The sequence below is a fragment of the Montipora capricornis genome, chromosome 13 (genome assembly GCF_036669925.1).
Source record: "Montipora capricornis isolate CH-2021 chromosome 13, ASM3666992v2, whole genome shotgun sequence".
NCBI classification, from domain to species: domain Eukaryota; kingdom Metazoa; phylum Cnidaria; class Anthozoa; order Scleractinia; family Acroporidae; genus Montipora; species Montipora capricornis.
In genome coordinates this window covers 34,093,702-34,107,244 of record NC_090895.1, presented here as the reverse complement: position 1 = coordinate 34,107,244, position 13,543 = coordinate 34,093,702, and the positions used below count along the sequence as shown (strand labels likewise).

General features: G+C 40.6%; 1 protein-coding gene across 2 annotated transcripts in view; it reads right to left on the bottom strand.

Annotated features, from left to right (window-relative positions):
• Positions 1-3,759: 3,759 nt before the first annotated feature.
• The window catches only part of LOC138029220 (early endosome antigen 1-like), an 11,274-nt gene continuing 1,490 nt past the window's right edge, over positions 3,760-13,543 (bottom strand). For both annotated transcript variants that reach the window (XM_068876930.1, XM_068876931.1), the window contains exon 2: positions 3,760-12,071. In XM_068876930.1, coding sequence (XP_068733031.1) covers positions 4,674-12,056 — 7,383 coding nt within the window. In that variant the 5' untranslated portion in view covers positions 12,057-12,071 and the 3' untranslated portion in view covers positions 3,760-4,673. The remainder of the gene's footprint in view (positions 12,072-13,543) is intronic.

The window sequence follows — 13,543 nt, the reverse complement described above, 5'->3', positions numbered from 1 at the left end:
TGCAGTAAGGTCTGCTTTAGCCGCAGTAAGGTTCCAATGCATTGTAAAGGTTAGTATTTAGTAACGTTAGTTATTTGTGGTCTAAATTAGGAAACGTTAAGTTCTTAGGCTGGTTCGCACAGTGACATACGCACTGAATAGCGCCAGCACTGACGAAACTTAAGCATGAAGGCCAGTGATTGCCGCCATGGTTTGTCTAGTTCTACCTGCTGAATGAGTTCCGCCATGATTGTTTGTTCCTCAGTCTAATCCAACTATGTTGACTCTCCTGATAATATTTCCTCGTTAGAATTAGGGTTCTTTGCCTCCTGCTATTGTGGCTGCGAAACTTATCGACGCAAAGTTCGCAATGGCCTGGTTCATGGTCTCTGCTATCTCGCGGGAACTCCATGCCTCCGGTCATATTTCCGGTCATGCTGAAAAAGGAATCTAACCCTGAAAAAAAATCTCTCTTCGACGCATGTAGCCTGCAATCAGGCGTTCTTTTCTTTACAGAGGACACGAAAAGTACTTCGATGCATGTAAACTATGGAAGAGTTCTTCCAAAAAAATCAAAATCACGATTCATAGAAAGATGTCCTGTTCTTACGGTGAAAACACATGGTCCGGCACTCGTACTTCTTACGAGCACTTCCATTTTACAAGCAAAAATGGAGGTTGCTGGGCCTTATATTGTTGGCACTGGGGCCAAATTCAAAGGGTTACCGTCCCAAAAAGGACATATACAAACATGGACCCCAGGTCCATGGACCACCCCTGTGGACCTGATCCATGGACCCCTTCATGGACCCGGCATCTACCGTAACTCACTGGTGGGATGGCCGACACTCCTAACCCGTTGCATGCACAACTTGTCCCCAGTAATACTGGTATTCATTTTACCCACCACGAATGGATGGAAAGCTGAGTGAACTTTTGAACACACGAGCTGGGATTCGAAACCTGAAATGCAGTCCGCGAGCGATACTCACTACGCTACGCGCGCGAGAGAACAACAGCCCTATATTCCTGTCACAGCGTTTTCACAGACCGCGATATATTTTTGGATTGAATTTCCCGCTAATGAGACTCCTGCAGGAGCCCGATGACCAATCACAAGAAACTAACTTGACGTCAGCGTCACCGAACAATAATGTTAGCATAAGTGAAGTTTTGGGTTGTTTCAGCTATGGTGAAACAGTGAACAGCAACTATCTATAACCTGCAACCTGCAACCTTCAGTTTATACCCTCCATGGATTTTCAGCAAGTTTTACGTCGTTCGTCTGTACTCGTGCAACAGTAAGACAACCAACCGATTAGGACACTACCAGAGAAGACGTTCAGTTTTCAATTTTTCTCGCTGAATTAGTACTGAAATAAAAATATTTGTTCATCAGATTTGTTTTCATAAGGATATTAATTTCTACCGATCAGCTCCTCGCTCCTTAAAAGGTGAGAAAATTTAAAAGATATGCAGAATTTTACTGCTTCCGTGTGAATGTTAAAAAGCATATTAAATCAACTGTTATCTATACATTTGGGTATGAAGGAAAATCCGTTTACAACTAATTAGAACATTTCGTCTTAAATGGTCAATTTCTTCGTTCCCATTACCTACATATATGTTTCATAAGTGAGCAATGTTGTGCGGCGCAGTTAGATGGGGGCCACTCCCTGGGATTAGTTTGATTGAGAAATGAAAAAAGACCAAAACATACCGACATTGACCACCGACATTAGTAAGTGTCAGAGCGAATTTCAATAGAGTGTCTTAAAACCAAAACCAAAGTAATTACTTTGGCCAGTCAAAAAGGACGGAGACAATCCAGTGAACCAATCAAAACTCGAAGTAATTACACGCAGCCGACACAAAGCGCGGGAAAATATTTACGCGCGAGCCACGATTGGTTTTGGGGTCACTTCTGATTGGTTGAAAAAGTGGCGCAAGAACTTTAAGCCAATCACTGAGTGACACATAACACAGCTATCTTCAGGAGCCAAATTTCAATTCAAGAAATAGTTAACGGTAAGGTACACAATTCACGAAACAAATATGGAAAAGCAATACCCGGGAAAAGACAGTAAAAAAAAACGTTTGTTCGAACTGTAAGCAAGTGGCTAAAAAAGTAATTTCTTTGCGAGAAAAAAACTTGAACAAGTGCCACGACGTAAGAAAAAGAGTTTATCTTTTCTCGTAATTTGAGACACGCTGATACAGCTCACTTGGCGTTTTATTGTAAATTTTAAGCCACGCCTCGCAATTTTAAAAGATTCACCAAAATACCTACATTCATTGGCACTACAGTGGAACCTCGATTAAACGAAGTAAAGGGACTATAGAACTTAGTTTGTTATATCGAGATTTCGTTAAATCGAAAACCTCGTTATAACGAATTTTTAGAACAACAGAAATGTTCGTTATATCGAGGAAGAGTTATATATTTTTTGAAACGTTGTTAACGTTACGTTGTTCACAGGACTGAATTGCGAGTTGTTAAAATCTGTGGCTACAATAGGCCATTTTCGATATATTAAAATTAAAGGGGCTATGTCACGCTATTTTAGGTAATTTTGTTCAATTTTGTTAATTATGAGCTCTAAACGTCAAATTGGCAGAGCAAGAGTCTTTCATTTGCAAAATCACGGCCACATAACAAATGAGAATGATTTTCCAGCTGTGTAAATGACATTTTGATATAAACTGATATAAATTTGAAATCAGGTGGCCCGACGTTTTTCAAATTTACCGAAATCAATCCATTTCAATCCTCTCCAGTTTTGTCCATCCATGTCCCTTCTTGGCTTCCCGGTGTTTTTTAGAGTTCATAGTTTTGAACAATTATTTTGATATTTTAGTTAATTCTATGACCATTCGATCAGTGCTAAAATTGCCTAAAATTGCGTGACCTAGCCCCTTTAAGCTTGAAAGAGAAGTTTAGAGGACAAAGACAAAAGAAAGTGGCCTGATATGTTACTATTTTTTAAATTCATTGCAACTTGTTTGTATTGTTTTTGTCCTCTCTGCCACGCTATCAAGCTGAATATCAATATTTCGAAAATGGCCTATTCTCAGTGCACATAGCTGAGTCATGTGAACTGAGCAGTAACATATGATAGTCATGGCTTCCTCAGGATACGAGTTCCAGTCTGCTTATATGACAGAATTTAAACAATCGAAAACTACTTTAGTTGCTAGATAAAACGCGGGATATGTAGATTTCTTACAATGTTACGATTTTCATCGTTGTTGGTCTGTTTTGTAATCATCATTGTGTTTTGATATTGATTCGTTCTATCGAGGTAGATTTTACATTTGGGCCCTCAAAACGAGGATTTCCTTATATGGAGGTTCGTTATATGCCCTGCTGGAGGCCCTCAGTTTGTGCGTTTGTCAAAGTAATTCGATTCCAAACTTTGACCATTTAGGTGTCTAGTGTTTAGTGCCTTCATCAGACCCCAAGACAAGTGTCGAAAGGTTGGGTCTTTTTGGAATTGAAACTTTTGAAGCTACACGTTCATAATTCTCCTAACCAGTGTAACACCAAACTGTGTCTGATTGTCCATCTGGTTGTAGTATGAACCTTGAGTTACGTTATACATATAACTTCGTGAAAATATCATGGTTTCAAAGACCTAGCCATCCTGCGAGCAGGCTCAATCTTCAAGGGTGACCTCTGTCCACCCTGTTCACTCGCTCTCCACTGCGAAGAGAGAGCCTCACTGTTCGCGGGTTAACACCTACTGTAACAAGTGAGTCGTACGCCCCTGTGGAGAAATTTCACAGTTTATTGCTAATGGTGCATACTATCACTTTCAAAACTGAAACAGCCTCTGCACACGTAAATCTTGAGCTACAGCTCATGGCGGCAACCACTAAATCAACGAATAAATTTTATTATTCTGCTCTCACATGAAATTAAATGCCGATTGCAGCGAAATGATCGAATGCTACAGCTGCAGGGGTACGACTTCACAAAATAAAACACGTGAGTGAGTCAGTCCCCGTTCGATAATGTGCAAACTACAGATCTCTGAGGTAAGGTACTAAAAAATGCAAAAAAAAAGATTCGGAGTTCATGATGAGTAAGGCCCTGTTTACAAGCAGGTAGGGTAACCCTACTGCTAGGGTTACCCTAGCAGGAGGGTCAAAGATAGCCCGGGTTTACAAGCAAAATTTTGCAGGTAGGGTTACCCTACCACCCGGGACAACTTTGCGTGCTTGGTAACCGCCAGCATCGCAAACCGTGACAATGGAAACCACTAAAAAGTTGTCCCGGGTAGGCGAGTTGTCCCTAGCAGAGCGTTTACAAGGCAGCTAGGGTTACCCTAGCGCCAGGGTAACCCTAGCTGCCTTGTAAACACGTCGATGAAAAAAAGAAGAAATGTGTGAGTGCTAGGGTTACCCTGCCTGCTTGTAAACAGGACCTTACTGTCCACCGTGACACAGTTTCTTCAAAAGGAACAACAGAGGTGAATATTCAAATGCGTTTTGTTCATGTTAAAATTCATGTTTTCAATTGAGTTGAAAAGTAGGGAAGACAAGACTACCTAACCCAAAAGAACTCCAGCTTTCGGTTCTGTCCGACCAAGAGAGGAGAAATGATTTGATCATTCGGTGTTCAAACTTTAAGTTTCAAAATGCACATAGTAAAAACCTGTAAAAAACACTGAAAATCACGGTCACAGAAAGCTTCAAAGTTGTCCCATTTCTTCAACTTCTTCACAGAATACCTCGGATACTTCTCCATCTTCGGTGGATCCATTGTCAGCTTCACTTGTGCTATTTAATGGTGAGGTTTTCAATCCCTCCAGTCGTTTTCTTGCGACCCTCAATTTTTGTCCCAGCAGCGATGCTCTTGCTTGCGCATCTATCATGTCCTGTTGCGCCAAAGAATGTTCTTCGATCCTACTCTTTTGCACTAGTGAATCGAGATATGCACTGGTTGGCCTCGGCGAAATCGGTTTCGTTTTTTCAGAGCGCAAGTTGACGCGTTCGATCTTAACAGCTTCATACATTGCGTTAAGATCGTTGATCTTTTCCTTGCTCTCTTCGAGTTCAACCTGAAGAGTTTTGATGGTGTCAATGGTATTTGCGCCTGCTTCCAAAACTGACATTCTTTGCTTCACCATCTTCAACTTTTGTTCAACGTCTTTCTTTTCCTTTTGCATCTTTTCGTTGTTTTCCTTTAGCGCCGTCACCTTTTTATTAAGTCGTTCTATTTCCTTGTTTAACTGCTCCTTTTCTACTGTTAACTTCTGCACCTCAGCCAACTTTTTCAAATCTTTCTCATCAATCTCCTCCTGAGAACTGTTGATCTCATCAAGGATATTATCGTAAGCAATCTTCAAATCACTGTGAAGTTTTCTTGATGCGGAGATCTCCAATCTTAGCTTCTCATTTTCCCCTTTCTCTTGCATCCAACTTGACTCGAGTTCTGAATTTTGCCTTTGCAATGCCTCCAATTCTTCTTGTGTTTCTTCTTGCTTATTTAACAAGGTTAATAATTCAGTTGTCTTTTCGTTCATCTCTTTGGTTGACTCGGATATTTCGCTCTCAAGCTCGCGGTTCTGTCTCTGAATGTTTTTCAGTGCCTCGTCTTTTTCACGCATGTCTTTTCTTTCCATCTCACGATCGTAGCTCTCCTCCTTCAAGCGGCTCTGCAATTGTTGCAATTCCTTTTTGAGCTGTGCATTTTTCTCAGCCATTTCTTTGACTGCAAGGCTCGCTTTGGCTTGATCCCTTGCAGAAGTGCACAGTTGATCCTCAAGCGTTGCAATCTTGTTCTTACTGGATTGCAAATCTCGCATCAGTTCATCTTTGGTACTGGCATTTGACTGCCGCGTGGTCTCAGAATCAGACACCTTCTTCTGCATCTCCGACAATTGTTTCATTTGAGAGCTCAGTTTGCGTTGGCTATCTTCCAAAGCGTTTTCTAACCTTACATTATTTTGCTGAATCTCTGCTACTCTGTCCTCCAGTTGTTTAATTGTTTCTTCGTAAGCGGTGTTGCACTCTTCTAAACCGCGGATAGCATCTTGGGTTGATTTTAACTCCAACTCCATGTCATTCTTGGCTTTTTCAGCGGCTTGCAACTCATTCCGTTCGAGTTGTGCTGAGTGTTCACTTTTATGCAACAAATCTTCCAGCTCCTTTATTCGTCTGTCTTTGCACGCATTATCCTTTTCCAGGTAATCTTTTGTTGTGAGTGACTCAGAAAGTTCTTGATCAAGTTCTTCACACTTTTCTCTCAGACCCCTGTTCTTGTCCTCTGCGTCCTCCTTTTCGAGTATGACATCGCGATAAGCACTTTCGATCTCTAACAGTTTTTTGTGGTTATTCAAGTCAGGTTCAACGCTGTCCTGTCTCCAAATCGGTGTCTTCTTTACAGGGCTACTTCTGGGAGTAATAGCTTCGTTTAATTCTTCCTGTAATCTTTCATTTTCGTGCTTTAATGCATCAAGCTGGATTACTTGCTCGGAACATTGCCTCTTCGATTTATTCAAGTCGTCTTTGAGCCTTTGTTTCTCTTCATCTAACCCTGCATTTTTCGCCCTGAGTGCAGCAATCAGTGGACTTTGCGACATTATTTCATTATTGAGTCTTTTAATCTCTTTCTGTGCCTCTTGAAGTAAACTTTCGAGCTCAATAGAACTTGCTTTCATCTCTGTTCGATCTGCTTGTAACTTTTTTATTCTCTCATTTAGTTTTGTTAGTCCGTACTCCAGCTCGTTAATCCGATTGTCTTTCTCTTGGATGATTCCGTTAAGTCTTCGCTCATCTTTGTCAAACTCATCTTGAAGCTCTTTTCTTTTTAAAGCCTCCGTCTTAAGATCAGCTTCAAGATTAGTTTTTGCATTGTCCAAGAGTACAACACGTGCTTCTTTTTCCGACACCAATTTCTTGAAGTTCTCAACTCTTTCTTTGAGATCGTCAAGAAGTTCTTCATAGTCGTCTTTAGCACTGGTCAATTTTTGATTCACGTTCTCCAGTTGCTCTTTCAATGAAGAAATTTCTTTTTGCTTCTGATGGATTTGTAATTGAAGGTCTTTGGTAAGTTTGTGATGCTGGATTGCAACTTTGCTTAGCTCAACCTGCGGTTCGTCATGTCCACCTCTTTTTGTTTGGTGGTCTGCTATCGTCCTCTTTAACTGAAAATTTTCTGCATCGAGTTCTCGGTTTTTCTTGAGAGTCGAATTCATCAAAGAGTGGGTGGAGGACAACTCATCTCGAAGCGTTTGGGCATCTTTCTCTAAACATTTCTTTTCTGATTTGGCTGTGTCTAGAGCAGCCGTTTTACACTCAGCTTCCTTTTCAAGGTGGTCCCATTCAGTTTGCAGCTCTTGCAACTTGCATTGTGCTTCAAGAAGTTCATCTTCAGCCTTTCTTGTCTTGGCTCGTTCGTCTCTCAATTCTTCCATGAGCTGACTCTTGGCTCCCTCTAGTCGATTATTTTGTGTCTCCAGCTGTTCCTTCTTTTTCTGGACTATTTCTAATTGGCTAGTTACTGCATTTAACCTTTCTTTCGACTTTTTCAAATCACTTTTAGTGTTCAGGACTTCCCTTTCGGCATCCTCGTTTCGCTCTTTTAAGCCACCCTCTCGTTCTTTTAATGACTGTAAATTATCCTGAAGCTGGCCAGTAGTGTTCTTTAGATTTTCCAATTCATCCTGTAAAGAATTTTCTCTTTCCATACTCTTCTGAAGATTCTCTTCAGCTTTCTTGAGATTGTGTTTCATCTGCAGAAATTCTGACTCCTCTGCAAGATCGTCTTTCTCATACAAGTTACTTTGAAGCAGAGATAAATTAACAACAGCCGTATTTTCTTGAACGGACTGGAACTCGATTTTCAACCTCCTCAGTGCATCTTTATTCTGATCAAGTTCTTCTTTTAACGCACAATTGTCATCCTTCAAGTCTTTCAATTCATTCTCATTGCTTCTTAATTCTTTCTTGTTGTGCAACAGTTCGTCGTGAAGTTCTGTAAGTTGCTTGTTAGCAGCGACGAGATCTTCTTGTTGCTTATTAAGAATGTTTTGCAGTTGCCTTTCTTTGTACTTTAACTCATTTGAGTCATTATTGACTTGTGCTATTTCATCATTCAATGACTCGATCTCCGAGTTTTTCAACTTGAGCTCGTCTTGGGCGTCACGCTCGGACTTGATCACTTTATGCAGGCGATCATTAACATCAGACGCACTTTTCTGCTGAGCAATGATTTCGTCCTGAAGTTGCTGTTGACATCCGCGAAGCTTCTCGCACTCACCGATGGCAGCAGTGAGATGACCTCGTAACTCCGCGGATTTTTCCTCAAGATGCGCCTTGTCAGCCTTCAGCTCATGTATCTGACAATTTTTCTGTTCTATCTCTTTCTTTGCTGCATCAAGACCACTCTTTTGCTCCACGCATTGCTTGCTGAGCTTTACTATCTCATTTCTATTCGAATCTCTCATTTTCGTTGAGTCCTCTAGCTGGCATTGCAATGCCAAATTACCTTTTGTTTCATTTTCATCTTTCCTCTCTCGGTCTGATCTCTTCTTGTTCACTTCCAGGGACTCCTCCCGTAGAGCCCGTCGTTCCCTATCACACACTTCGTTGCTGGCTTTCAGGTCTTCAAGACGTCTTCGACATTGTGACAGTTCAGTTTGGGAGTCAAGGCAGTCTTGGCGTGAAATTTTAAGGTCGTGCTCCAGTTTTGAGATTGTAGCGTTATTACTTGCTATCTCTTTCTCAAGGGCAGCTTGTCGCTCTCTGTTTTTTTCCAAAAAAACATTGGATTGCTGATTGGAAAAATCCTCATTTCCTTTGTTGTAAGTATCTCTTTCCTTAAGAAGGTTATCCACGGTTGTCTCGTACTGATCCAGCTTTCTTTTCAAACAAGAAATTTCACCTTGAGTAGCTTTCAACTTTGACTCACTGGCCTCGTAACAGAATGCAGTAGTTTGCAATTCCTTCTTTAAAGTTAGATTTTTCTCATCAACCGATGCCTTCGCGCTTTTAAGTTGTTCAATCTGGTTATCCTTTTCTCCTATTTCTACCTTGTAACTCTGGACGATCCTTTCTTTCTCTCGAACTTGATTTTGAGATTGGAGAAATTCCTCTTGAATTTTCTGCAGCTTCTTTTCTACAACCTGCAACTCATTTTTGCAACGATCCTTGTCTCTTGCTGCAGCTGATAACTTGAGATTTAAGCTGTTCAATTTCGCTGCTTGAGCTTCTAATTCAGCGTTTATCTTAATTTTTTCTTCGTTAGCTTCGGAGACTCGCTTATGACAGTGTTCCATTTTAGTTTCCTGTTCTTGTACCTTTCTCGCTAACCTGTTGTTTTCGTCAAGAGCAAACTCGTGGGACATTTTACTTGTTAACAAATCATTTTTCACTTCATTCAACTCAGCTTGTAAACCTTTTATCGTGTTTTGCATATCCTCAGAGTCCTTGCTCTTCTGCTCCAAGCAAGACTGGGCCGACTCTCGTATCCTTTGGTGTTCTGTTGCTGCAATTTCCAATTTCATAAGTTCGTCTTTCTGGTTGGCAGCTTGAATGTTTGCCTCGACGATTTTCTCCTTTAGTTCTTCATGTTGTCTCTTCAAAGCCTGAATCTGCGCCTCATAAGTGGGCATTTTGCCAGATAGATTCTGTACTTCTTCCTCCTGTTGTGATTTGGCCTTGGTAGATTCTTCAAGGTCTTGTCGAATTTCCAACACCATTTCCTCCAATTCCATCTTTCTCCTCATCGTCTGGTCCCTTGAATTGAAAATCTCGTCCAGTTGATTTCTTAACGCTGTTACTTTTGCCTCAAGTTCTTCGTTTTTGCGCCGAAGATCATCATTTTCTTTTACAACATTCTCTTGTTGTAACTCAAGTGACGCAATTTTGGACCGACAGGAGGCCATGTCTGCTTCTTTGTTCACAAAATGCTTGCGTTCTTCTTGAAGGGTCTTCACTAAATTATTCTCCTTCTCGTCATTCTCCTTCATATTCTCTTCCATTGATTCTATCTTCTTGTGGGCCACTGACAATTCGATTTCAAGAGTTCCTTTGTGTTGAAGTGCCTTTTCGCTCAACTCTGTTAGACGTGTGATTTCGTCTTCACTGCTCTTAAGCTTTACAACGATTCTCTTTAGTTCATCCGCACTTGTCTCATTCAAAGACTCGTTGTAAGAGAGCTCCGTTGTAACTGCACTTAGGTCGGTTTCTAGCGAGCTCTTGTCGTCTTTGAGTCGTTCAACGACAAGCTCTTTCTCTGCGAGCTGTTGCCTTAGTTCCTCGCACGTTCGTTGAAGTTCTTCGATTTGGTTCTGCATGACATCATCATCATTAACCCTTTTTTCCGCATTTGATCTACTGTCGTGGATTTGACGCTCCAAATCGGACTTGCTTTTCACTGCCTCTTTTAGATCCTCCTTCATTCTTGTCAATCGTTGTGTCACCAAAGCAATCTCGTTGTCTTTTTCCTTAACGCCCTGCTCGGCGCTCCGAAGCTGGGAATTTAAATCAGCAATGCTCTTGTTCGCCGTCAGCATTTGCTGTTTCAACTCCTGCTTTTCACTCTCTGCCAGCGTTACCCCTCTTTGCATATCTGCCATGTCTTTTTGAGTTGCTAACAAACCATCTTCAAATTCTTGGATTTCTTTCTCATGCTGTTCATGTAAATCTTTCATTTCGTTATATCGTTCACTTAGATCATGATATTTCAACTCCGTGTCGGCAGCTTTGATCTTCTGCTCAGCAATAATGGCATCCTTGTTAGAAAGTTCTTGTTTGTAAAACTCTTCGCTTGACATTTGTTCCGATATAGTTTTCTTGTAGGCTTTGAAATCGTCTTGCAATTTTAACAACTTTTCTCTCTCATTTTCGAGTCGCTCTGTCAGTTGGGATCTTTGCATTTCGCCGAGATTTGTTTGAACTTCCATCTTGTGCATTTGTTCCAGTGTTTCCTTTAACTTTGTCTCCAGCTCTTTATTCTCTTTTTCCTTTCTTCGCAGTTGGAAGCGAGCTTCCTGTGCTTGTCTCTTGGCTTGTTGTAGCTCTGCATGATGATTTACTGGTTCTCCAATCTCTGCGCCCGCTGGGCGTGACTCCATCTCTGTGATTTTGTCCAGCGATTCCCTCAGCTGCAAGTTCAGTTGTTGCACCTGTATTTGGTTGCCATAGTTATCAGCCTCAACATCGGAGAGCTTTCGACTGACGAACAACAGCTCCTTCTCCAAATCTTCAACTAATTGTCGGAGAAACAAAACATCATCCAACGATTCTACATCTCGTTTATTTGCTTTGGAGAGAACTTCTGTCTGTTTGGCACTGTCATTTCCCAGATTGCATGTCTCCTTTTCGAGTTCTTCAATTCGCTTTTTGAATAGCTGGTTTTCTGCTTCTAAATCATCCAAATTCGCTTCCGATTTTTCCAGTTCAATTTGACTTTGTGACAGTTGTCCTTCTAGTCTCAACTTGTCTTTAGACATGACATCATAACTTTCTTTCATCTCCTCCATCTGCCTTTTCTTGGTCTCTAGTTCGTTGCTGCAAAAATCGAATTTGTCCTTATAAAACTGAACTTCGTTTTCCAGTCCAGAGACGTTTTCGCGATAACCTTTAAGCTGCTCTCGGATGAGATCCAACTTACGAAGCAGGGATCCGTTTTTCCACCCGCTCTCTTTTTCTGCTTCATATTCGCCTTGCATCGTTTCTATCCTTTTCGTAACCTCTTGCAAATCTTTCTTCAACGAGTTGTTCTGTTCCTCAAGCGATTTACAATTTTCCCTACTCTCCTGAATTTCTTGCTTTGTTTGTGAAAGTTCCCTGATCAAGTCAATTGTATTAACATCATAACCGCTATTAAAACTGACAAGGTCTTTCGTCAGAGCTTGCACCTCCTTGTCTAATTCGCCCTTTTCTTGTTGTAATTTCTTTACGATGTTTTCATTCATTTCTATGTCAACATTTTTCGATTTCTCGAGCTCCTGGCACCTTTCCCGGCTTCTAAGAAGCTCCCATTCCATCTTTTTACCATCTTCTCTGGACTCTGTTAATTTATCCTTCAGTGTCATATTCTGTTCCGTGAGTTCCTTGATGTGCATCTCCAGATTGGCAATCTGACAATAAAGTAAATAATCTTAGGATAATTTCCAATTATTGTCAAAAGGGATTCCTCACGGCACTTTTTGATGAACCCGAAACCATTGGCATTGCAATGTATTTCCTTAAAGTTTCAACCGTGAAATCTGTGCTTTTGAAAGAACTAGGGCCGGTTGCTCGAAGCCTGATTGGCGCAAACCTTTGGTTAAGAGGTATCAAAACCAATAGAGTTCCATGATATTTAACGCTGGTTAGCGCTAACCATGCTTCGAGCAACCCGGGCATTGAAAATCACAATATGCTAAAAATTTTAACACCCCGCTATTGTAACTCCAAGTTATCAACAAAGTTTTAAAAAGTTTAATGCCAACTTAATTTAAACTCAGTGTATTGTTAACAGTCATTCGTTTCAATTGACACCACGCACTGAACTGAACTGAACTGAACTGAATCTGTGACAATATGCTATAACAAATCATCGCAATGTTATAGTGATTTACAGCAAGAAAACATGAAAACGTGAACTCGAAGTTTTTAAATTTTAACCCAGTTTTACCTTTGTGTTTCATGCCGCCGACTGAAGATAAACATGAATAATTTGTTTGCGTAATAAAAATGGACGTTTAGAGGACTTTTTGTAATTTATTAACATTAACCGAAAGTCAAGCGACCTTTGGATTTCAATTAAAAACTAGTGTGTCTCTATGAAATAATACTTAATCCGATCCCATCAAGCATTAGCGAAGGAATTTAAAGAACAACCCTTACTCGAATAACTGGAAAAGAGTATCGCGACTTCTCTTCTAAAGACAATTACAGCGTCCTTCGTGGAAAACCCTTGGAAAACAAAAAAGGGGAGCGACGTTTCAAATATCGCGATTGGTTTTTATCAAAAGTTTGGAAGGTATTTTTTTTGGTCAAACTTAGAATACGAGCAATTTGACTAACTTGAGGCGAAAAATGCTTTCATAAATTGCCCTGTTTTATGGACATTCGTTAATTCTTTTCATCTCACAATTATTATGCCCGAACAAAAACAAGGATTATTGAGAGCGCATACACAGCCGTGAAGTAATTTCAGATTTATGGCCTTATGCGCAGTCATAACTATGGCAGTCTGAGTAGCATCCAAAGCCTTGGCTCAACGACTTTCCAGTATACCAATTTCGATTTAATTCTATAATAAACTCTGGGATAAGGGGAATGATGATAAATTATTATAATAATTTGTACAAGCCTAAAGCTGATTTAATTCAAAGAGAAGTCAAATAGATCGAAATTTGGTTATTTCAGTGCCACATGAGCAAGTGACATAAGTGAGGGGAATTAACAAAGTCAACATGTTGATACAAATGACCGATCAAATATAACTCAAAAAGCGCTGCCGGCTAGAATTGAATGGTGTGATTTTCACAAAGCTACATTAAAAGCATTGGCAAAATACCCGATTGATCCCGACTAAACGGGCGAACAGCAAGAACGACGGGTT